At 36.9% G+C, this 25,404-nt stretch overlaps 1 protein-coding gene across 2 annotated transcripts in view; it reads left to right on the forward strand.

The window, feature by feature from the left end:
• Window positions 1-50: 50 nt before the first annotated feature.
• Window positions 51-25,404, forward strand: part of SH3YL1 (SH3 and SYLF domain containing 1) — a 42,366-nt gene continuing 17,012 nt past the window's right edge. The window contains exons 1-9 of one of the 2 annotated variants that reach the window (XM_048936680.1): window positions 51-195; window positions 9,870-9,980; window positions 10,932-11,045; window positions 11,493-11,557; window positions 14,545-14,657; window positions 17,338-17,466; window positions 18,415-18,559; window positions 19,322-19,391; window positions 20,063-20,119. In XM_048936680.1, coding sequence (XP_048792637.1) covers window position 195; window positions 9,870-9,980; window positions 10,932-11,045; window positions 11,493-11,557; window positions 14,545-14,657; window positions 17,338-17,466; window positions 18,415-18,559; window positions 19,322-19,391; window positions 20,063-20,119 — 805 coding nt within the window. In that variant the 5' untranslated portion in view covers window positions 51-194. The remainder of the gene's footprint in view (window positions 196-9,869; window positions 9,981-10,931; window positions 11,046-11,492; window positions 11,558-14,544; window positions 14,658-17,337; window positions 17,467-18,414; window positions 18,560-19,321; window positions 19,392-20,062; window positions 20,120-25,404) is intronic. The other variant, XM_048936679.1, reaches the window with a different exon arrangement.

The following is a 25,404-nucleotide window of genomic DNA, read 5'->3' on the forward strand; positions in this document are numbered from 1 at the left end:
TTTTTTTAAGGAAACCCTGAAAAAACTACACGGCACGAATACGCGCGCTGGGAGGCGGGCGGGCGAGCGGGCGATCGCTGCGGGCAGGCGGTGGAGGGCCGTCTCAGCCCCGCCCGCCTCACCTGCCGCAGGTGTGCCGCTCGGCGGGGCCGCCCCAGCGCTGAGCAGAGCGGGGCGAGGCCGGGGCCGGCAGCAGTGAGTATCCGCGGGGTGGGCGCTGCACCGAACCCTCGTGCCGGGCAGCGAGCCCCCGGGCCGGTTGGAGGGTCGGGGAGTGCCGGGCGGCACCAAGGGCTGCGGCCGTTCATTGGGTGTTGAGAAGTTTGGGGTTTTTTGCGATTAGAGTGGTGAGGGACTGGAGCGGGCTGCCCTGAGCGGTGCTGCGTGCCCCGGCCCTGCAGACACCCAGGTCAGGCTGGGTGGGACTGTGAGCACCTGATCTGGCTGTAGGTGTCCCTGTTCTTTGCAGGGGCGTTGGACTGGATGGCCTTTAAGGGCCCTTCTAACTCAAACGATTCTGTGATCCCAGATCAGTTATTGCGTTTCCCACGCACCCAGCACCATGTAGGTGTGAAGAATGCGCAGCGTTGGAGCCAGACGGGGCTGTGACACCGCCTGATTATGGGCGCAGCCTCCTGAGACTGCAGGGCGAGTCTAGCTCTGTGTCCTGCTCACATGTGGCTCTGTCATGTAGCATATGCCAAGCAGCACCTTCTGCCTTTATTTCTGTGTTCTTAAAGTGTCCTGAAGTCTCGAATCAGAAATAGTTTTCTGCCTCCTACCTGTGTACTTGTATTGGTTGGGGGAAAGCTGGGATTGTGCATGGAAGTGAGCACTTTGGAGCTGATGGTCTTTGCAGATCCCCTCTGTCTGAACTGTTCCAAAAGGTTTGAGCTATTAGAGAAGTCTCTGGGGAGTCAGAATCACAGCCTTTCAATATATAAAGGGGGGCTGTAAGAAAGAAGGGGACAGGCTCTTTGGCAGATTCTGTTGGGATAGGACAAGAAAAAATAGTTTCAAACTGAAAAAGAGGAGATTTAGACTGGGTATAAGGAAGAAGTTTTTTACTGTAGGTGTGGTGAGGCACTGGAGCAAGTTGCCCAGTGAGGTGGTGGATGCCCTGTCTCTGGAGACACCCATAGTCAGGCTGGATGGGACTCTGAACAACCTGATGTGGGTGTTGGTGTCCCTGTTCACTGCAGCAGAGTTGGACTAGATGACCTTTATTGGGTCCCTTCCAATGTGAACTATGATTCTATGCTTATAGGGAACAGAGATATATGCAGGAAGGGGAAATGAGGGACAGGATGATCATACAATCATGGAATGGCCTGGGTTGAAAAGGACACAATAATGATGTAGTTTCAACCTCCCTGCTATGTGCTAGACCAGGCTGCCCAGAGCCACAATTGGATGATGTCCAGTTTGACTGATAGAAGTGCTTTCTGTAGGAAATATCTGGAATATATATTTTGTTAAGGTACCCAAATATATATATTTTTTTCTCCTGGGTTACTGCAGTAGCATATGAGGCAGCTGTGCAGTGCACAAGGTGAGGGGAGGTGGGGGGCAGCTGTAGGCTACCAGGTGCTTGTTCCCTCTGTTCTTCTGTCCCTGGTGAGATGGTAAATAGGACGGCATTTGGAATTTTGTTCTTAAAAGCTTTCTTAAAACTTTGTTTTAGTTAAACCTTTGTTGTGTAAAGGTTAATGTACTTTCTTAGAACCTTAGATTGCCTTGAAGTTTATTTTTAGTTAATTAAAATAGAGTTAGCAAAACAAAACTGCTATTCAGTTTGGGCTTTTCCTCTCTAGCATAGCATGCTAAGCCTTGTATTTAACGTGAAGGGAGACAGGCAGAACTGAATTCTTAGCTCTGCTTTAGCTTTGGTTATGCTACTTATCTCGCTTGGTGGGCAGCGCCCAACCCCTCTGGTACTGACTGTTGACACATCAAACGTATTACAATAAGTGTGTTTGAAAAACTTGCAAACAGGGCTTCAGTTAGGTGGTTTCCTAAGGCTTGGCTGGCATGGTGAATAGGTGCAGTGATGTTTTGCGCAAAAGCCTGCCATTCTTGTTGCACAAATTCTTAGAAGAGTTCACTTTTTAGTCTTAGAGAACCCTCAAGGTAACTACCTTTGGTGCTTGTTGTAGAGTATTCCACTGCCTCAATATTCTTGAAAATACAGATTTTTTACTGTTTTGGTATAAACTATTGTTTCTTTACCATCTGAAAGGTGAGTCTGTTCTTGTCTTCGGCTGTTTTAACTTCATTTGAGGATAGTAGAATTGTTCCATATGTGTGTGACTGACGTTTAACACTTTAGATGGAGCATAATTCTTTTTCTGGCTTTTTCCAATGCCTGATCCTTCTGGATATCCTAAACTGAAAAGCTTGGTGTTGACTTGGTGTTGTAGTTCTCATACAATGTCTCCAACTTTAGTGGCTAAAATCGATGATAGTTATTGATGCTAAGTTTGAGTGAGTATAATGTGTTCAGTGACACTAAAAAGGGTGGGTTTTCTACTGTTGATGGATACTTTATTAGTCTAACATCAATCCTAAACTATTATACTGAGACATACCACTATGGACAGAGGTGATTTATAGAAGATGATAATTTATACAAACTCTGTACTATATACATACTGTGCATTTTCTTTCTATTCCAATGGTATGTATGTCTGGATAGCATTGCCTCATATTTCACATCTAAGCATTTACTCTGCTAAAACCATGTCGTGGAACATAAACTCTCCTAGCAGCATAGCTTTCTTCTGCTCCTGAGATGAGAAATAGGTCTCATTCTTTGTTGTTTTTAAACATCCTGACAAACCTAATTAGCAGTTGTCACGCTGATTTTTGTTTTGTTTTGTTTTTCCTTTCATTTTCCCCCTTGTATCTTCTGTTTGCCTTGAAACATTAAATCTATTTTGTTTTTATTAAAATGCTGGGTCAAGATCATCACACATATCCAAACTACAAACTTGAAGTAGCATACTGTAATTGGTTATCTTTGTTCCAATTTCCCATTTTTAGGAACACATTGAATACCACTTAGCAACTTAGAGAGCTTTTGTATTGATTATGTTTACTAGAAATAACCTTTTCAAATGTAGTGGGACCTGTATTACTTGCGAGAGAATAATATGTTGAGTTTATTGGTAGGTGTGTTGATTTCTTCCCCCTGCCCTTTGCATTTGTGTTTTCTCCTAGTGCCAAGATTATACTCAGCTGAAGTTAGGATTTCAGCATCTTTGCCATTTCTAAGGGGGATTTTTGAAGGCTTTAGCTACAGCTGTTCCTTTGCTGTGCCTCCCATGCAGGTGACCAGCTGTTTTGTATGCTTCACAGAAGAAGTCATCTGACTCACCTGTGCCTCTGGCAGTTAATGACTGTATCCACATACCTCAGTTCCTTAAAGGAACCATAATCTAATTAAAACATCTTACATATACAGAGTAAACGCATCTTTCTTTAAAGCGCCTTATTCAGCTATGTCACTATCATCATATTAATCATGTAAATCCCAACTCACAGCAGGAAGTTCATCCCTTTAGGAGTTGAAAGGAATTAGGAATACTCTGAAGTGACTTCAGTAAAAAACAAACAAAAACAAACAAACAAAAAAACTGCTGGGGACCAAACTCTTCAAATGCTTTTGATAAATACAACTTGCTACACGTCTTTTTTTTTCCCCCTAAGTTGTTTGACCTCATAGATTTTCCTTTCTCAAGGAAATAATTAATTCAAAGTGAGGTTGAGGGCTGAGAACCCATAAAATTACCAACTGTTACACTTCCTGTTTGGATCAGTTAAGTCCTTTTCGCTTTGAGAGTGGTAATCAAAAATATGCACATGGTGAAAGTGGATGCTTTATTTATGTGTATGCGTTTTTCTAGCATTAACAAAGTGAAGATTCCATATGAAAAAACATTGATCTCCTGTGCTGTTGGAGTACATACATAATTGATAGCGAAGTCTGAAAAGACTTGTCAATGCTAGCAGGGATTTCTAACTGAAAACCTTGTATTTTGGGCTCCCTATATGACACTACTCACACTGACGTAATTAACACATATAAATACTTCTACCTATCCAGCATGGGGAGGGGAGAAAGATTATTTACATTAAATGTGATTGTACGAAACCTCTCACAGCTGTGAAGGTGCACATTAGAGTCTTCCAGTCTTAGTCCTGTTCAGCTGCTGCTCTGCAAGGCCGCCTGGTTCCTGCTGGCATACTGGTACTCTGCCTGAGCACAGAGCATTTGTACCAAGCTTGGTGAGGTTTCATACAGCGCTGTATGAATCCAAATGGTAAAGAATGTGATACAAGTGCATGGGATCAATAGAAAGGCTTCACTGTACATAGAGTCTGTTTTCTCCAGCTTTGTTTTCATTGCCTTACACGATGTGTTTTCTGTCATATGTTATCTCCTTTACTGTTCTGTCAGAGGTATCTGGAAAATTCTGCAACATACTCAATTGGTAAGATCTTCACTGTCACTGATTGCTACTTTCTCCCTGGGACTGCTTCCTTAGAATCCTTCTGCCATACCAGCAGTGCTTTGCAATAGGATATGTAAGTTCTCTGGCATTTCTCTCTCATGCACTTTGAACTCTCATGGAAGCAGTAACTGCCTGTCGTTCTTGGCTTCAAAATAAGAAGCTGGAACACAGTGGGTCCCAGCTGAAGGTGGTAATTATTACCTTTGTTGTATTCCATCCTTTTCCTACAGGTTCTTTTTCAGTTTCTACCAACACTTCCTTGAACTTCACAGATATTTTTTTGACATCTATCTAATCTTTACTGTCAATTGTTGGCTTTCAGTGCTGGAAGTATTAAATAGAGGGAGACTGGACAGAGATGCACTTTATAATCTGCTGATTAATACTTGCTAATTGGCTGCTGCTCTAAGTCTAACTCGCTTCTTCTTGGGTTAGGCAAAATGAATACAGTGCATGTCTTGCATGCTGCTGAAGGATTTCCACTACCAGATGGATCCCACAGGACTGGAGCAGGCTGCCACAGTATCATGATGTTTCATGTTTATGAAACCAAAATTACATCTTTCTAATTGTAACACTGAGTTGAAATCTCTTGTTTAGGCTCTTCTCCAGCACTGGAAAAGGTCACTGGTCTTGATTTTCAGGTTTCTCAATCCCATAAAGTGTTTGTCTTTAACCATTCTTGATTATGTTAGTTCTCGTGTTTATGAATGCTTTCAATCATTCTTTGTTCATACTTGCTTTTGGAAGTTGATGCTACTGCTGTAACCTTGCTGTATGCAAATTAGCTGTGCTTTAATGTTTTGCTGTTTTTGAACTTCTTAGTGAAGCAAAAGTAAAGACTGAATTGCTGCCCTAGACTTGTGCAAGGTGTTTGCCATTAATTTTTTTTCTTGTAATAAAAATGTAAAAACTACCTCTGCAAAAGTACTTCAAAACTCATATATACATGCACAATACGTATATGAAATATACATGCTAGTCTTTGTCTCCATTTTGTCATCAGTCTTCTTTGAAACTGTATTTTTGATGTTCAGGTTCTTATAATGCCTCCAAGCTTTATTTCATCTGTTCATATTCAGCAGAATTTTGATTATATCAGAATTAGTTCTAGCTTTTAAGTAAAAAGACTTTATTTATTCCTTATTACACCTTGCTCACATAATTTCACCAAATGTTCAGCCAACACATTATTACTGTTAGTCAGAATGTAAATGAGAGGCTGACGCACTTGTCTCATCAGCTTACAAATTAAGCAGTTAATCAGTTTTGGTGCGATATTCCCCCATGAGGTTTGTGTTGCTGACTCACATATGCTCAGTATCTTCTCCCCTCAACAACAAGCAGCAGTGTAAATGAAGCCTGCTCCCAGCTGAGCATTTGCTGGTCACGGCATTCTGAATCCATCACTCACTGTATCCTCCTGATAGATATTACTGTCTTATTGCTTCTCGTTACCTCTTTCCTGAGCATTGGGTGAATACAAAGCAGACAATTATGTATGCATCCTTAAAGCCAATAGGGGGGACAGTACAGTATTATTCCTTATGTTGCTGTGGGATGAACTGAGCATGGAGCTTCTGCTTGCTTCTAAATATTTATACAGTACTTGTAATAAAGAGCACATATTTCTATAACTTCTGTCTTCCAACGAAGTATTGCAGTGTTTAGGTTTTAAGAATTTTACTATTCATATCCTAATGTAAGTTTGAGAAGGAAGAGAGCAGCTGAATGAACAGAAATTTTACTTATTTTTGATGTCACAGAAATCCCAGTTATGGTTCTGACTGTTTACTCAGCAATTAAAATCAGTGGAATCACGATTTCATTCCTGACTTTCACTGTAGCCTGTAGTCATGGAATTTCAGTTATATTTGGGGGCAAACAAAGTATTCTATAGTACAAACTTCCACATAGTAAAGAGCTATCTTTGGATTGTCTTTGTGTGATTTTCCACTTATTTGTTGTGCTGTTGTTTTGGTTTTGTTTTGTTTTTTAATGAGAAACAATGTTCTTTGGCCTTGGACAAATATTAATAAAACTACTAGACTGTAAGAATGAGGCCTCATCTACACTGTATATTTAACCATTAAACATAATGTTTTGTTGGTTAATTGTTGTCCATGCCTGTATTTTATCTTGAATTCTATCAACAAGATTTTGAGTGTGTCATAGCCTAAGAGGGAGAGCCAGTTCTCCTTCCCCCAGCGTTCTTTGGCTGTGGCACTGCAGCCTGGTATGAGCAACTTTATCAAAACAGGAGTCCAGCCACACTTAGTCAAGCATCATATTATCCATAGTTAAGGTCAGGGTGTGGATTTATTGGTCGTCTTTTTAAAGAAGTCATCATTTCCTTACGACTCAAGGGTCACTCTGACTAACTCTGGGTTTTAAGCACTGAAAGTGTTTAATCAGCTGGCTTATTGATTAAAACCTTTCTGTGCTTTGATTTCTTGCCAAAAGAAAAGTCCTTTAAATTTTGTATCTCCCATTGTCCAAATTAAAGTCTGGATGTAAATCATCTCATTTATAGTCCTCCTCTGTAAGATCCAGCTCTTCAGCTGACAGCAAGTTCATCCTTTTCCTTTCTTCCTCTCGGACTCTAGTGTGATCTAGGAGTCCCTCAGGCCACTTCTAACAGTGCATTATGCTGACTCCATGGGCACAGTTCTGGCTGAATGTTTTTAAACCCTCCTGATATTTCTCTGTCCAGAAAAATAGTCCTGTGTTACTCCAGTCTGTAGCAAGGCAGAAAAAAGCAAAGAACGATGCGTGCTTGAATTGTTGTAGATGCTCAAAGGTTGCAGAAGCAATATTGATGTATGCTACAAATAAAAAGGCAGATAGTGATGGTTCTCTTGTTTTTTTGAGAGTGGGAATAAAGTTCATTCTCGGACTTACTGTTACAAGATGTGACTGGATGAATTGACGAGACAGTGAGGTAGTAACAGTATTACTTTTGCTGGCTCATGAAGTTCAGCTTCAGATAGTCTTCAATTAAATAATAACTAATAGTAACTCCTATATGAACATGAACACTTTTTTCTGGTAACCGTAATATCTCTCTGAAGCAATTCTGAATCTGAAACTGTGTGGAAAACTGGAAGTGATTTTTTTTCTTCTTTTTTAAACTTTCATTTGCAGACTTTTAGATCTGAGGACATCCTGTTTCTTGTCAATGGAGGTGCATGGGGGAGGATTAAAGAGAAATATTTCTCTTCTAATATGTTTGAAATATGAGTGTGTTTGTTTGGTGTTTTTTTTTCCCTCATAGAAGTAACAAGAAACAGACTGGAGATGTTCCTACAAAATCTAAGATTGGCCAGAGAGAAAGTGATGGAGTGAATGTGTATAAAGAACTGTAAATGGAGCAAAGAAGTTATTTTTGTTTCCCTACAATCTAAAAGCTAGATATTGCTTGCTTTTGCTTCATCAGGTTTTTCTTTTCCAGATGTCAGTGCACACACATTAGCGTCATAAAGGCTTGATGACTTTGCTAAGAGTCCTACATGGCCACACATGCAACTGTCCATTTTACCACTGTTAAAATGAAGCATGTCTCCATTTAATTTTTGTTGTTGAATAAGATTAAAATACCATGAAATGTAATGTGTATCTTATGAAGATTAAGTAAAATCAAGATCTCTGAACTTAAAAAAAATATACCACATGCAGAAGTGTTCACCTGATTATGCAAATGGACATGCACTGTATTGCAACGTTACTTATGAATTATAACTTACAGTATGCAAAAATTGTTATTTTTTATTTCATAGGAGGAATGGTGGTGTAATATGCTTTTCATGACTGACTCTGTTTTCTTTCTACAAAATCAAAAGTCCTGTTTTTCTCTTACAACATGCTTGTACTATTTCACCTCTGCCCTTGAAATTGTAATGTCAGGTGCAAACAGCAGAAGTAATGGAGACATTTGCTTTAATCTAGTTTGTTGATCTACCAAAAGCAATTATCCTTTTACATTTTGCTGGGGCTGAGCTGCACTCTCTTGCTGTGGTCGGTACAGCCGGTTCCAGCCAGGTGAGCCAGGGAAGACGCAATCGTGCTCAACTCCTGCAAACATAGGCATAGGCTTTCAGTGCCATAGCATCCTGAGAGAACTGCACGTTCGACTGTTTTTTTCTGAAAGTCCTAGGTTCTTAGGGTTTAGACCTTCACTTTGTATCCCTCAGCACATGAAGACTGCACCTTTGTCCTAACTTTCTGAATACAAACAGAACAGGTTAGAAGACAAGATTTGCATGTCTTCCATCTGCTGTCACAGTGCAGAATAGTCTGTTGCATTCCATGCATCCGTTTCCCTATATTCCCAGAGAGTGCTATTTTTGCACAGCATTGTGGTGATTTCTGTACCTTAAAACTCTCAATTTTCACCAAAATCAGGTGTTGCTACAAGGTTTTGCAGAGCAAGTTACTTCAGAATCTCAGCTGTCAAAATCTCTGTCATTGTGAACCAAGGGATGTTTTTCTGTGGTAAAAGAGGGCTTATAAAAGCCTAGGAAAGTGACTTGATCAAATTTTTGAGTTGAATGTCTGATTGCAACCCTGTGCATTCCATTTGAAAATTTGCAGGGAATGTATTTATGTAGTTCCATCTGAAAATGGATCTACAGGTAGACAAAAACAGTGGATGGTTTTTTTCAGCAATCTCAAAGCCTGTTCTCAAATTGCCCCCACACGGTTAGAACAGTGGAAACACTATTTAAAAACATATCACAGAACTAAATAAAAACATATTGCAAATAATTTAATTATTATTTTATTATTGTCATAGTAGATGAGCAGTTCATTTTCTAGTCAGGAAAGACTGCCAACTTGCCACTGAGTGCTTCACTTAATAGGAGCAGACTTGTTCTCCATGTTTCACTGACTTAATCTCAAAATGTATTTGGTCTTTTCACCTCCGTAGCTTTGAGTGGGAATGTCACCCAGAGTGAGGAGGTGAGTGAATGTTGGGGAATACCAACTGAAAAAAACTAGGTCACTGTTGACTGCTAGTTGCTTTTCTACAGAGTTAATTTTCTTTCTTATGCTTTTTTGAATTGAAGAACAGTGGAATTTTGTTGTGCTATTCTAGCAAGTTCTTTTCAGAGATGAAACATGACACTAGATGGGTCTTTGGTCCAACATTACATGCATATGTTACTGGAAAACCTTGTTGCTGATAAACTTGCAGGTGGTGGGTATTGATACCTCCAGATGGCAAAACACTTCAACAGAAATTAGATTGCTAGAGGAAGTCTTCTGGTCTGAAATTTCAAATTTCCCATAGAGTTACACTGGTTTATTTTTGTGCTGTCCCAAACTGATTATAGTTATTTGTTTCGTGTTTTACAGTGAATAACCCTATACCTTCCAACTTGAAGTCAGAAGCTAAAAAGGCAGCTAAAATATTACGAGAATTTACAGAAATAACTTCCAGAAATGGACCTGATAAAATCATACCTCGTGAGTAAAGGAAATGTTATGATTCAACTAAAACCTCCAGGTCTCCCCTCATCTCTTTATTTATGCCCTCTGTATTCATTGAGTGTTAACTCAGAAAGGAGTGGAGAATTGGACTGTTGTAACTTCTCTGAAAATATTTTGCAAGTAAAGCTGTTCAGTTTGCTGGGTTATAGGCAGACACTGCTTACTGAGTGAAATCTTTTGCATGTTTATAGACACAGGAAGGCTATCTGCACAGGAAAGCCTCTCTCTGGGCTGTAATGTCTCTCATTCACCATGTGAATGTCCATTTGTAAGGAGAACTTTGAATAGTAGTTGTAGATTTTGAATATTTTTTGTTTATTGGAATTACATAGACAAAAATAAGTTGAATGAAAGAGATCAGGGTACATTTCTACTTTGATAATGGTTAGACTGTCTTACATGCTTCTGTCTTCCTTATTTCTGCAATTGTTATTCTCTGTTTTGCCCAGGTATTGGTAGCTGTGGCTTTGAATTTATATCTATTATGTTCCAGAAGGTCTGTATTAAGACTTTCAGGATGATGACATTTTACTTGACAAAAGCACTGTCTAATGATGTAAACTGATTAGGCTGATGTGTGTCACTGTGATTTAAATTCAGACTTCAGTCCTCCAAAAATAGGTAGAGTCACGAATGTCAACTATTTACTGCCTGATTGTCTTACTAAGGGTCCTCACACACAGTATTCATGGCAATAAGCAAGCTAATTTTGTACGAGCTAACTAGATTAACTAGAGCAGTTGTGGAAGTGTAGATCAATGCAGCTAGCTTTGTAGTTGACTATGGAGTGGAGATGTCATTATTAGTTCAGTTTTCTTTAAGCTTTTGCTATAATTATTTGACTTCTGTGTGTTCAAATTTGTGAAATGCAGAATTTTATTTTCCCTTTCCTTTGAACCTTCTGAATAAATGATTTTGCTGTTTCAGCCCATGTGATAGCTAAAGCCAAAGGCCTTGCAGTTTTGTCTGTTATCAAAGCTGGATTTTTGGTGACTGCTCGAGGTGGAAGTGGAATTGTATTAGCTCGTCTTCCTAATGGCAGTAAGTAGATGTTTTCCCTTTGTACTTCATGGGAGAATTAAAAGCTTTAAAATACATACACACACACACACGTGTATGCATATGAAAATGTCTGATTAGAAAGCTGTTTTCAGAATTTTATACCTGCTTTTTACTGAATGTTCTCAGTATCTTTGTAGAAAAGGATGAAATATAAAAACTTATGTTTGAAACTCATGAGGAAAATGAATTATAGCCAGTAATGGACAGTGTATGCCAAATAATTTGTAACATACAGATTTGTTTAAATGAGGATTTGTGTGTCGTGGATTCTTTTTACTGGGATAAACTAGTGTCTTTATATGATTGCATTGTAGTTGTTATGAACGTAGTTTTAGGTAATTGCAAGTGATTTGGAACTGTAATAATTAGATGAGCATTTCTTGTAATCTGTGGTAATGCTTTTGTAATTTTTGTTTTGTTTGACAGCCTGGTCTGCTCCTTCTGCAATAGGAATTGCTGGCGTTGGTGGTGGTTTTGAAATTGGAATTGAGGTATAATTTTTCATTTAAAGTACTTGTTGATTTTTTTTTTTCTTTTTTTTTCCCCAAGCAATTAAAGATGTAAATGCTGGTGAGATGGTGAGATTTGTTTTTCAGAGAAGACGAAAGAAAAAAAGACAACACTTTTTTAAAGTTCACATATACAATCCAAACAGAATGTGGAGTTTTAATCCTATTAACCTAATTGTTTGGAGAGATTTAAATGAAAATAAGTGATTTAATGGCTGTTTCATTGATTTCTTAGAGAAGACAGAAATCTTCCCTTATTGAGAAAATTCAAGTCAGAGTTCATATGTAAGACAGAATTAACTAAAAGTATACTATATTTAATAGTTTATCAAATGCTTTGTTGAGCACAAGGACTCCATCTAACAATAAACAGTGAAAGTAACTGAAGGTATAGAATGCCACTATACTTCGTGCATTCCTTATTCAAACTGTGATTCTTGGCTTCAACCTTCAGTGTAAGAGCAGCACCAAAACTGATGGTACTTACTCTGGAAGCTCGCTACAGAAAATAAAAGATCTTCCATCCAGGAGAAACAGTTAAATGAGGAATTTTCAGCACATCCAAGGAGGAGCCCTGTTGATCTGAACTCTGATCATCCACTGCTGCTGCTTTTGTCTTACAGCTTGTTCACCATTATTTATTGCCATGTCTTCCTCTTTCCTGCCCTGGTTTCTACTCCTGTTCTTCCATTTTCTTTGTTTAGCTTCTCTTCCACTGATTCCTAAATAAAATCTAATGTAATAGTGTACTGCCAAGATCTTTTGCTTTGAGAATTCTGCTCTTCTTCTGAAGAATCCGTGCAAAATTGGTCTGGATGTAGACTGTGTCCTGCAGTTATCCCTCTCCTGTCAACTAGTCACCTGGTACTCATATAATGAGTAACTGAGTATTTTTTTATATCCTCATAGTTCAGTATGTGATCTCAGATATCATTATTATGGTGCACTTTTTAAAAGATGCTTTGAATACAAAATGAATAATTTTTGCAAGGGTTTTTCTTCGTTTTTCTTGACTACAAATTTGGAACACATTGCAAAATATTATTTGATGTGCCCCAGGAGATTTTTATTTTGTATTATTTTTATTTATTTTGTATTTTTTCCTCTAGTGACAATGAAACAGACTCATTAGATGCCTTGATTAACCTGTGAAAGTTTTCCTGTAATTATCTCCATGTGGTGTATTAGATAATATAACCATTTACTACTGATATTTACTAAAAAGATTTAAATACACAAGATATTTCCAGGAGAATATGTTTTGCTTTGTTTTTGTTTTTTTTCTGAGCATTATGCGCTTCGTTTGTAGTCACTTGGTTTACAAAATAGTGTTTCCTTACTTTTAAAGCATAAAGTTAGAGGAGAAATTTAGAAGATAAATAGCTGAGCTGCTTAGGAGCCCTGATTCCAATTTCAGCAATGTTTTAGCAGTTTAAATGCTAAACCTTGTAGAAATTGTTTGCATTTTATTCATACAGGACAAACTGTAGTTAACATAGTTGCGTGTATACTTACGGGTGGCTTTTAACAATAAGAAGGAAGTCACAGACTTCTCTAGTTGTGGTATTAGCATAATGGTTTTCCAAGTGAAAATGTTTGGTACTTCAAATTGAAAATCTGTTTTAAAATTTTAAAATGTTTTCCTTAGAGGTCTTTCTCACAATTAATTCATTTAGCTTTAGCTATGAATTCATCATCTTTATGGGTAAAAAGAGATGGCAGCATCCCTGAATTGTGTTCTCTCTACATCACTGGATGGTTAAAAAACTGTTAATGTCAGACCTTTTGTATGGGATGGGGTGGAGGTTATGAAAGGTTAATAACAAAGGCCTCTCTTACACTGTTTTTAATACTCATGGCTAGCACTGTTTTGCAAATTATCTGATATTTCCTCTTGTATTTCCTGCTGTCACTGTTTGGAATTTGGGGTAAGTTGAAAAAAAGTCAACAACATAACAGTCTAACAGTCTATTTTATTGAACTCTGAAACACTCTGCTGTACTGGCTTTAACATCAAATTCACCTGTCTTTTTTATTTTTTTTAATACCTGTGTGTTTGACGAGCTTTCAGTTATGATGCCATGATCTTTACAAGAAAGGACTTGACTTTTTTTTCTCTTAAAAAAAATGATAGGATCGTTCTATTGAAACTTATGAAGAGAGCTTTAGTTTTACGGTACTGGTGGCAAAAAAAGCATCTACTGGGTTGTAGTTGAAGTTTTTCTGCATTTTGTATCATAATCCAGATGGTGTTTAAAAAACACTCGTCTTTTTTTCTTATATTTTGCATTTGTGTCTTTCAAAAATACCTTCTCTCTCCAACTATTTCCCTCAATAGTTTCTGGAAGAAACTGGCTACATCTCATAAGTTGAAGTCTTACAGAATCCCAATTTTCTGTCAAGAAAATACAGTTTTGTCAATTATAGGAAAAGCAGTATCCTTTCTGTTGTTCTGTTGGATTTTTTTGTATTATTCTTTGACAGACAAGCAATTTTTGTTTACTGTTTTTTCTTGCTGTTACCATTAATTGCTATGGATTTTCTTAATCTGATGTCTCTTCAATTCTGAAAATGCCTTCAAAATTATTTGCAAAAGCTTTATAAAATTAAAAATTGTTGATTAGGAAATTTTAAATCACAATAGTGTTTCTAATATAACTGTGTTTATTGCATTGAGTAAAAAACTGTGGAACAGGATTTTTAGCTTCCAAACATCTTGTAGAAAAAGAATTAATTTCATTCAGAAAATTATTCCAAAAGGATTATTTGCAAGAATGGAAGTAATTGTCTGAGAGGATGACAGATTCTAGATTGAATTAAAACCTTGATACGTTTGGAGCTAGTTTTTCATATGGGGGAGGAAATTTCTTCAATGCTACTGCCTACTTGCCTACCAAGCAGATTTTGCTCCCATGCAGTTCAGACTTTCTTCTTAAAAAGCATGGTACTTTTGTTTGATGTTTTTATAGGTTTCAGACTTAGTAATAATATTGAATCATGAGAGAGCAGTAGAAGCTTTTGCCAAAGGAGGGAATCTTACACTTGGAGGTAATCTGACTGTGGCAATTGGACCTCTGGGAAGGTGAGAGTAAAATCTTATTGTAATATGGATGAGATTTAAATACGGAAGATATTTTTTTCTTAATCTTTAGAAAATAATCTTTGCAAACCTGTATGTTGGCTGGACCTTATTGTTTCTGCAGTGTTATATAGTGTTACAGTGTTTTAGTTACTTGTTGCTTTATCTTTTTTTTTTTTTTTTTTTTGTTCCATGATAAAGGCATCTATTGGTGGAAGGAAGGTTTACTCATGTTTTTTAAAGCATTGCTTGACTGGGCTCAATAAAGAGCAAATGTACTATAGCAAACTATTATTTTCACTTATCTATGGGCCTGTGTTTTGTTACCAGAGATCTGCCTGGCAATAAGTAAAAGAAATACACAAAGTAATTACTTTTAAAGCTTAAGTGATTAAGCCACCCTACTTTGAAGGACAAGTTGATATAATCACAGAATAATTTAATTTGGAAGGGACCTCTGGAGATCTCTACTCCAGCCTCCTGCTCAAAGCAAGGTTTGTTATGACTGCAGATCAGGTTGCTCACGCCTTTATTCCAAATGGATCACGAAAACCTCTGCCTAGCCTTCTGGGCAATATATTCCACTACTCAGTGAAAAGTTACATCCCTCCACCATGCACCACTTGAAGAGCCTGGCATCATATTCTTAATTACCTTGATTGGAAGGCTGCTGATAGGTCCCCTCCTAAGACTTCTCTTTCCCTGTCTAACCAAGCCCAATTCCTCAGCTTCTTCTCTTGGAATATGTCCCTCCTTATACCTTTGTTTTTATGATGAAAGTTTTGCTGATGTTTTGTCATCTCTTCTAAGAAAAAAAAGGATGATGCTTGTTCCTCTGATGAGATAAATATGTGAACCAAGGGAGGGCAGTGAGTGTTATCTGCATTGCAGGGTATTTGGTATGCTGTCCTGTATACAAAGTGATGGACATAGAGTATACAGAGGAAAGTTACATCAGGAAACCTCATGAAATTAAACAAGACTCACCTTATGTGAGTGAATCCTCAGCAATTGTGTAGATGGGGCCTGCCAGACTGAGCAGCCAACCTACTGGTATCCTGGTAGACAGTAGGCTAAGTCAACAGTGCAAGATGTCTAACAGCACGGGGAGCTGCATCAACAGAATTGTAATCAGAAGATAAGGAAAGTGATTACTCCCCTTTAGCTGGTTGTTCGTAGCTTGTGCCTAGAATATCTGATTTTAGCCCTGCAGTACAAGAAAGATGTCTAACCCTGAGTGCTTCCAATGAAGAGATACTGAGATGGCAACAGACATGGAGAATGTGAACTGTGAGGTTAGGGAAGCTTGGCATATTTAATCTGGAGGAAAGAAGCCTTTGAGACACCTAGCTGCAGCCTTCTAAGAGGCTGTATTACCACCAGGGGAATTATCAAGACCAATTTTCTGCGCTTTACTGAGGTGCCTGGCAGGATAATGAAAGATGGTATTGTCTCACTGAAGCAAGAGAGGTTCTAAGTGGATATGAGGGGGGAAAAAATATCTGTGAGAGTGATTGAGCACTGAAATAGGTTGCCTGGGGTGTATATGGAGTATTTAAAAACTGGCTATGCAAGACCCAGAGTAAACTGATCTTAATTTGATGTTATACCTGCTTTGAGCGGAAATTTGCACTGTGTAACTACCTGAAGTGTCTTCAAACCTAAAATGCTCTGTGATTCTGCATCGGTCAGACTTTGTAATCTTACTGTTCTATTGAGGTCTGATAAGACCTTACTTTAAATATTTTGTGCTGCTTTGGGCATCATAAAATTAAGGAAGATAGAGTTCCTGGTTACAGCACATTCAATTACAACTTTTTAAACATGTGCAATGACTAAAGTACTGGCTAAAGAAGAAAACACTGAGGTGATTATGTCTGTGAATGCACAAAATGGCCACAAGGAAAATGAAAGCAACTAAAACGTTCCTTCTGCCAGTGGTAGAGGAGACAAAAATTAGATTACTGTGGTAAAAAGGATTTCTTTAGAGCTAACAAAAAAAATGTAAGCAGTAGCAAATCTGTCTATTGAAAATTTGGAATTTGCTATTGGAGGAATGTTTCAAAAAAGCAACTAGCATGAGTTTTTTCAGACTTCTGAATGCAAGAAGAGGTCTAATATATTCTTATGAGAAGTTGTTATTCTGTGTTTCAGAGGGAAACCTTATTACCAAAATTAAATACTTTGTACTGGCTTCTGTCTGAAAACTGAAGGTGAATTTTAAGTTTGACTTAGTTAAGCATATTCAGTAGAGTATTTATGAACAGAAAAAAATGTGATAGCCTTGCTGATTTTTTATTGGATTAAGATTAAATTCCATTACTGTTCACAGAATCGTAGAATGGCCTGGGGTGAAAAGGACCTCAAAGATCATCAAGTTTCAATCCACCTGCTATGTGCAGGGCTGTCAACCACTAGATGAGGCTGCCCAGAGCCACATCCAGCCTGGCTTTGAGTGCCATTAGGGATGGAACATCCATAGCCTCCCTCCTTGGGCAGCCTGTTCCAGTGTGTCACCACCCTGTGGGTGAAAAACTTCTTCCTAAGATCTAACCTAAACCTCCTCCATCTTAGTTTGAAAACATTTGCCCTTGTCTGATCACTGTCTACCCATGTAAACAGTCATTATGTTGTGAAGCCATATTGAAGACTATGAAGTAATTTATTTTTTTTTTCTTTCCAGAAATTTAGAAGGGGATGTTGCACTGAGAAGCTCGGCTGCTGTGTATACATATTGCAAATCTCGAGGACTGTTTGCAGGTGTATCTCTGGAAGGAACCTGTTTAATTGAAAGGAAAGAAACCAATCGCAAGTAAGTTCTCTCTGAATCTAGAGGATTCAATAAAGGAACAGTGGTGCAATGAAATGGGATATGTTCAATTGTAAAAGCAGAATGTGTTGTGAGAATGTTCCATGCTGAATTCAGGGTTTCTTAAATGGCAAGGGTTTCTTCAATTTACATAACAGGTATTGTCTAAGTACATATTTAGAAGCTAAATGTTAAGAGACTCAGTGTTTTAGAATATAGTTATAGAGATATTTACTGTATAATAAAAAACATCCTTTAAAGTGACTTGAAACAAACCAGCTAAACAAAAAAAAAAAAAGTATGTTTTAGATATCACTGAATTTGAGAGAACAATTTTTGAAGTGCTACTTCTGATGTGCAGCTTATTAAATTTAAAGTACTTAAGGTGCATATGAGTAGGAGGAAATATTTGTAATGATTTTACTATGCTGCGGATCCTAAAATGTCAACCAAATAATTTCAAGAGTTAAAATACAGTAACTGTGAGATGTCTATTGTATTGTATGTTCTATATTTATAAAAACTTTAGTTCTGCTAATATGAGCAAAACTGCTATGATTTTTAATGACAGCATATCAGCTACTTCCAGATATCTCCTGTCATAAAATTGCCATTCCAATGCATCATTAAGGAATCTGTTAAAACATTTTGTAGAATTAATGTGTATTTCTTTAGTCTATTGTGTGATTGGTTTTCAAATGGTCTGGCTGATGCATGCAGTGTGACCAGTAACAAAATATAACTGGTGAATGACATTTTCAAATGAAGTGGTGGTAGGCATCCAAGTTGGTTGCAGTTATTCATCATTCAAAGTTTATCACTAGTTATGCCACTTTAAAATAGCTCGTCAGTAGGAGAAGTCTGGAGAAGAAACACTTTCAGAAGCTGGACTTATCTAGACACTGAAATACAATGGTGATCAAATCCCTGACATCTTTTCTTTGATACCAGGTTCTATGGGCAAGATATACGTGCCAGTGCCATCCTGTTCGGTGATGTTCCTTTTCCTGCTCAAGCAGAAGATCTTTATGAAACTCTAGCATCCTTCACTGAAGTGTATGAAAATGAAGAGCAGAGAAATAATCCAGGAAAAGCTGTAAGGGAAGAAGGAAGGTTTTGTGCAACTCCTTCTCACAGATTTTTTTCTCTTTGTAAACTGTTTACAGTCAAGGGTAATGGCAATCTTGGTGTTGTGGCATTCACAAGATCTCTGTTGGATGCTTGTGAATGTAACACATAACCAGCAATTCACAGAATCATCACAGAATCATAGAATGCTTTGGGTAGAAAGGGACTTTAAAGACCATCTGGTTGCAACTAGCCTGATATGGGCAGGGACACCTTTCTGTGTAATGTGTCCATTCAGATACACTTTTCTGTGTTCTACTGGTGAGCTTTTGTGGACAAGATTGTTGTTGGTTTGGCTTTGTATCATCTGGAAGAACAATATATAAGTGCCTTTTTAGAACAGTACATGATCAAATCTGAAGATGATGTTAAAGTTTCTTCAAGCTATTCATAATCAAATAAATAATGGGCATACTAGGTTTGATGTGAATAATCTTCATGTTTTTCTACTTTTCCATTCAGTCACATTTAAAATAATACTGAGAACTATATGGAAGATTATTTATTCAGCTGTTGTATTGATATGTAATCATTTAGTTTCATCTTTTTAAAACCCACAGTGAATTTCTCTGTAGTTATGTGTATTCACTAGTTCTATAGTGTACTGTAGTGTTAATACAATTTCAGTGGAGATGCAAATTTTCAGTATAACTTCAGTGCACTTTTAGACTATGAAGTTAAAATTATTTCCAGTTTGACGAAACTTGTTTTAAAAATGTGTGCATCTTAGGTAAATGACCCACCTGGTAGACCATCAAGACCCGAACCACATAAACCTTCTGTTAGGCCAACACCACCAGGTTAGAGAATATTTTTATAACAATTAATTTATCTCTTTCTAGAAGTAGAAAGTTAAGACTAATTAAAGTTATGAAGTTATTGCAATAGTAAATGTCTACATAATAATGTTTTTTATGTTCATTCCGAGTGCCATGAGCAATGAAGAGTAAAGAGTTTTTTGTTTCTTCGTGTTATATTAACAAATTTTTCTCTGTGACATATTTTCTATAGAAGTAATATTTGTTTAGTTACAAAAGCAAATAATTGTTCAAAGCATGCTTATTTATTAGATGGATAGAAGGCCCTTGGCTCAGTGATGTTGCTTAAGTAAAAAGTCCTGGTTCTTGAAACTACTGGTTTCTAAAATATTAGTTCTCCTTTAGGTTGTCATGTCTTTAAGTAAGCAGTTCTTACAGTTGAGTGGGGAAAGTTTTGATTCTGTTAACAATTTGTCTACCTTTATATTCACACTGAATACAAGTCAGTATGCAGTTTCTCTTGCCAACTTGATTTATTCCAGTGGATGTAAGACAGGATTTAAGATAGAGCCCTTATTTCTTTCTCCTGTACCGCTCCTTAGATAACTGCAGTCATTTTGGAACTATTGAACATGTATTAGAAAACAAGTGTATGAAGTACAACAATGTATGTTGATATATCGTATAAGTTGCTGCTTAAATTTATCTTTCAGCTAAAAAGAACTCAAACAAGCTTTATCCTGAACTTCCAAGTGATTATGCCTCTCTGAGTAAGTACTGAGCTTACATATTTTATTAGTGCAGTATGAAAGTGTTGAAAGTAGTTCGGAAGACGTTATCAACATTTGCCCATTTCTTTATTCTCCATGAGTTAAAATGATATTTCATTGTATATGAAAATCCTGAATATCCTGAAAATATTTCATTAATGTGTATCTTATTCCTTGGCTTTATGTTCCAACAAAAATAAGTCTTACAGCAAAAGCTATTTTGTTTTACTCAATGACCTTGAAAAATGCACTGAAAACAGCAAAGCTATTTTACATTGCCACCTAACTGAACTGAAGAAGAAAGCTGATCTAACAAGCTTGTGCCCAAACTCTTATGCAAGGTAGTATAACTCCAGTTTTAATTAAGCATTTCCACAGATCGTATCTGATTATGCTTGCATAAACATAATTTCTCTTGCAGTTACAGTCCTTGAGGTTTTTGTGAGATATCTCTGCATTATACCAAAGATCTATTAGTTGTTCCTGTCATGTTTTAGCCTTCTTAACTGTAAAGCAGGAGCAGTCTGAGCTCTAACAGAGAATCTTACTCTGTAGTATTTGCTGTGTAACTCTTGTGGGGCCCATCAACTGGAAACTTGTGATTCATTAGGGAAAATGTTATGATTGAGCTGGTAATGTTCATGTAGCTGCCATAGTGGTCTCTCCCATCAAATATCCCATCTTTCATAGAGCTAAGACTGCTATTTGAGAGTCAGTGAGGCAAATTACTTGATACAATATATTGTCCTGTTAATAAATAAATGTTTTTGTGGTTTTGGCTGGGATAAAAACCAAGGCCAAGACATTCTATATTACATGTATGTGTGTGTATGGATATGTAGACGTCTTCACATATTTCATAAACCAATAGAAAATAAAGTGAAACGATTTCCTTTTTACTTAATCAAACTTGATAACTGATCACAGAAGAGTCTAATTCAGGTAGACTGTTGTCATTTAACACAGTACTTATCCTGTCTTGTGTGAATGCCAAAATCTTAATTGTATTTTTAATCTCTCAATTCATGTGATTACAGATTTTCACTAAAAATGAGGTCAATTATGTGTTATTGTCTTCATAACCTTCCCTGTTATCTTTTCGCCATACATGCTGTTGGGGTATGTGTATGTGTTGATGGGACCAACAAAGCAGGAACTTAGGCTGAGCCATTGATTTATTTCTGCAAATCCCCAAAGTCCTTCTGAGAAGAAAAATTTTCTGTCATGCTGTAAAGCTTTTCCTGGGAAAAAAAATGATGTTTTTCCTAGGAAAGAAATATTCAGCAGCTATCATCCAGAAAGAAAAAAAAAAAAATTGGTCTTCTGGCCAACTAAAATTTGCAGGTTTTCATAAAACCCTGACCAACTGAGAAGTTTCTTCAGCAACAGGGAAAAAGGTCAAACTTACATTTGCTACATTAAAACATTAAAAAGAGTGTTCTATTCAACACAAGTGAGAAAGTAAAAAATCTTCCATAGGTCATAGTTGATGAGTTTACAGATGACTTGAAATCAAAATGTAGACTGACTCAGTTTGTTACTGAGGATTCCTAAGGATTTCTAAAAATTCACAAAGCTATCTCTAAAGAGCACAAGAGAAAGTGGAATTTTCTGTAGAAAGCACTTTCTTCAAGAAATGTCTTACGGTAAATTTCATTTTTCTTACAAGCTAGATGTGGCATATTTTGCGTTGCATTGCAGGTTCTAATTTCTTTGGTAACAGTTCAAGTGGTGTCTGAATCTACAATTTTTATATTATATATGTTTCTATAGGCTATAAAGGATTGTTCTTATTACAGGGGTAAAACGAGGAAGAAGTCAGTTCTCCTCTGTCTGTTAATACAAAAGCCTTAAATGCATAGAATTATAGAATGATTTGGGTTGGAAGGGACCCTAAGGTCATCAAGTTCCAATGCCTTGCCACAGGCAGGGCCACCAGTCTCCAGATCTGGTACAAATGCACATTGATGAGAGTCTGGAAAAGAGTTGCAGTCCCTTTCCCTACAGAAATACAGGGTGTGTTTATGCTGAGTGATGGGGTAAAAACCTCCTTAAAGCCATGGCTCCTGTCAGTAATCTATTTCTTCCTGTTTGTAGTCCAGATGATTTTAATAATGCTGCCTAGCAGATCTAACTTTTACTATGCAGACTTCATTGGAGGATCAGTGGCTGCAATGGATGTTCCACAGTGATCTGGAAAAACACTTAGCATTTCTTGCATCTTTATAATTACATTAAAAAAATGATGCACTTGTTAGATGGCTAATGGAAGAGTGCATGGGACTAATCTTTAAGAAGCTTCATTGTAGGAATAATGGCTAGTTCAGGGTTAGGTTTTGATAATGAGCAACAAACTTTTCTGTGTTGTAACATACTAAGGGAAGTGCCTTTTCATTTTTCTTTTTTTGGGGTTAGGGAAAAGGGTGGTAGGAAGAGTGTGCTGGTTGGAAGTTTTCTCTTTTCAACAGTTATGAAAGTAGAAGAAAGACTGAAACATTCACCCATCTCATTAAATGAAAGGGGAGCTAGACTTACAGATGAGACATTTTTAATTATATTTTATGTAGTTCTGAATTATCTAAAAAGGTTGTATTACATTGCTTATTTCAAACACAAGAACAATGCTAGATGGAAAAACATGTTTTTTCTAAACTGATAGTGTGATACTTGACTGAGATTCAAGTAGAGTGTTTTCATGTAACTCAATAATACTTAATGCATTTAGCTGGAAAATAAGATTCAGAAACACTTTAAAATTTTCCATGCACTCGGAAATATCACACGTTCTATTTGAAGAGGAATAATAATTTGCAGAAACCTCTTGCAATTCTGGAAAAAAACATGGCTGAGATTGTGATTCAGTGGAGTAAAGTTTTTACAGTAGTTGAAGAATAGAGGTGTGGTTTTATTTTGTTTTTATTGTTTGCAGTGGGTTTGTTTTGTTTTGTTTTAAAACTGTTCAGCTAAATTAAATTTGCTTATGTCTATGAAAGTTCTTTGCTCCTACCTTCTGGCATAAAGGACTTGTAGCTTTATGTTTCTGCTTGTCCCATGTATGTTACATACAAATAATAAAAGAGCCGACTGGTCCTTCCAAGTTTTATAAGCAAAATGTAGCTTAGGTTATCTGGATAGAAGGTTTCTGTAGAGTTCTGTACCAGGTCTGTAATTTAAGTGACTCATGGCTCTTCAAGGGACTACTTGAGCATTGTAGAATCAGGATACAAATTTATTTTACTATTACTTTTTTTTTTAAAGAAACTTAAAGTTGTTAGCTTGCCACACTTGAATGATACCTACTCCTAGATGTTAGATTCTTTTTAGAGTGTGTTGTTTTCTCATTATTTCTATTTGGCTTTATGCTACAGAACAGCAGGCAGTCAAAACTGTAAATGAATGGTTTTTTACTTTATCTGGCTGTCATCCAGATTGCTGAATACTGTACAATTCTGAAAACAGTGCAGCCATTTTTCAACTGAACTGGTAGAAGCAGGAAATTTTGGTGAGAACTAAATAATAACAGGAAATTTGTTCAGGATCAGAAGTCAATATTTTTGTCACTTTTTCTTCATCTCAGCTAATCTGAAACAAAGACTGGTTCACATGTATGGAAGAAAATCACTTAAATTGGCCAAGATGCTGAAACTATCAGGAGACAGAATTGAGATAGGACTTGGGATGAGTGTATTAATTCATTTTCCTTAAGACAACAACAAAAGTTTTCTAAACATTGTTCCTTCACTGTTCATTTGCAGTCGTCGTAAGTTAGTATGAAATAGTTCATATCCAAGTTCTGACCTTCTGAATGCATACTTGCTTAGCATTTCGTTCTGCCTCTGCTCAGTAATGTGTTCCCTTTCAGGAATGTTTATGAACAGTGGGTTTATTGTTGCAATGCTTTAAGAATATATATTTTTTCTACTAACAAAAGTGCTTCCATTTGTAACAGAATAATTACTTTATCATAATCAGGGAACAGCAATTATACTGTGTACATCTTCATGACAGTTGTATGATTTGCTTAAGAAAGTCATGAAAACTTGTGCTCATATATCCTAAGTGTTTGAGATTTGGTTAACTGGTGGTTTTGTTTGTTTGGTTTGGTTGGTTGTATTTTTGTTGCTGCTCTTTAACATTTATCTCAGACACATGGGCTTTCTTCCCTTTCATAAGTACTTGAACCAAATATTTTTAATTTTAACTTTATCTTTGGGAAAATGCGCCCTCTTCTTTTGATTTTTGAGCTGAATAAATGTCTATCTATGATGCTTATTGTGACTGTATTCACTAGAGCTCTTTCCTGCCCAGAGAGTTTACCTTTCAGACAAATTCTGCTCTAACCGAATCACCTCTTGATCTTTCTTGATCTTTCTTCTGATTACTAAACAGATTGACGAGCTAAGTCATGTTCTTTTTTCATCTCAAATCTTAAATAGTACTACAAATAGCAAATTCTGAGATGTAAACTCACTGAGATCAGTAGGATTTTGACTTCTAAAGAGTATAATGAATTTAAGCCAAACTCTACCCCTTACCTTTTATTAATTTATTTACATCTTTTTGTTTACTGCTAATCCATGTTAAAACAGTTGAGGCTGTATCAATCCTTTTTGAGTAGGTGGTACCATGAAGTTGTGGCAAACTCAGTTTGTATTTACTAAATCCCTCTCAGAGGTGCTGCTTTTCATTCTTACAGTTCTCCAGAAATCAGGTCTGCTGCAATTCTCTGTGATTTTCAGGGTGATCTCAATGTATATTTCGATAATCTCTGAATTCCAGCTGGTTGAGTCAATCTATGAAAATTTGATTGGTGTGACAATTCTAAAAAAGAATTTCATGCCTCCTTAAGCATATTTTGACAAGGAAATTTAAGGGTCTGTATACAAATTTATTTGTTTTGTTTGCATATTATGGCCTTTTCTGTGGCCAGTTACACGTATGTTAAGCCAAAAAAAAAATTAAATGAGTTAAGAATTAAGAGAATGCTTCTGAGATACAAAGTTAGCAAAATCTGTTCTGCAGCTCTCTGAGCACCATATCATTTTTTTTTTCATGACCTCCTGTTTTACCTACTGTACTTGGATGCCTGCTCTACACTTGTTTCTATTGCGCTTAAAATCTTGCCATTTTGTGTGCATCCTACTCTGTAGGATGATATCATTAAAATGCAGAAAGAAGATAAAGCAGTGGAACTGTGACAACATTCTAGATGTGTCTACATCAGTATCTCTAATTATGTGTATTGCTGAGCTCTGCATAGTGTAGAGAAACAATTTAGAGCTTCT

The sequence above is a fragment of the Lagopus muta genome, chromosome 2 (assembly GCF_023343835.1).
Source record: "Lagopus muta isolate bLagMut1 chromosome 2, bLagMut1 primary, whole genome shotgun sequence".
NCBI lineage: Eukaryota > Metazoa > Chordata > Aves > Galliformes > Phasianidae > Lagopus > Lagopus muta.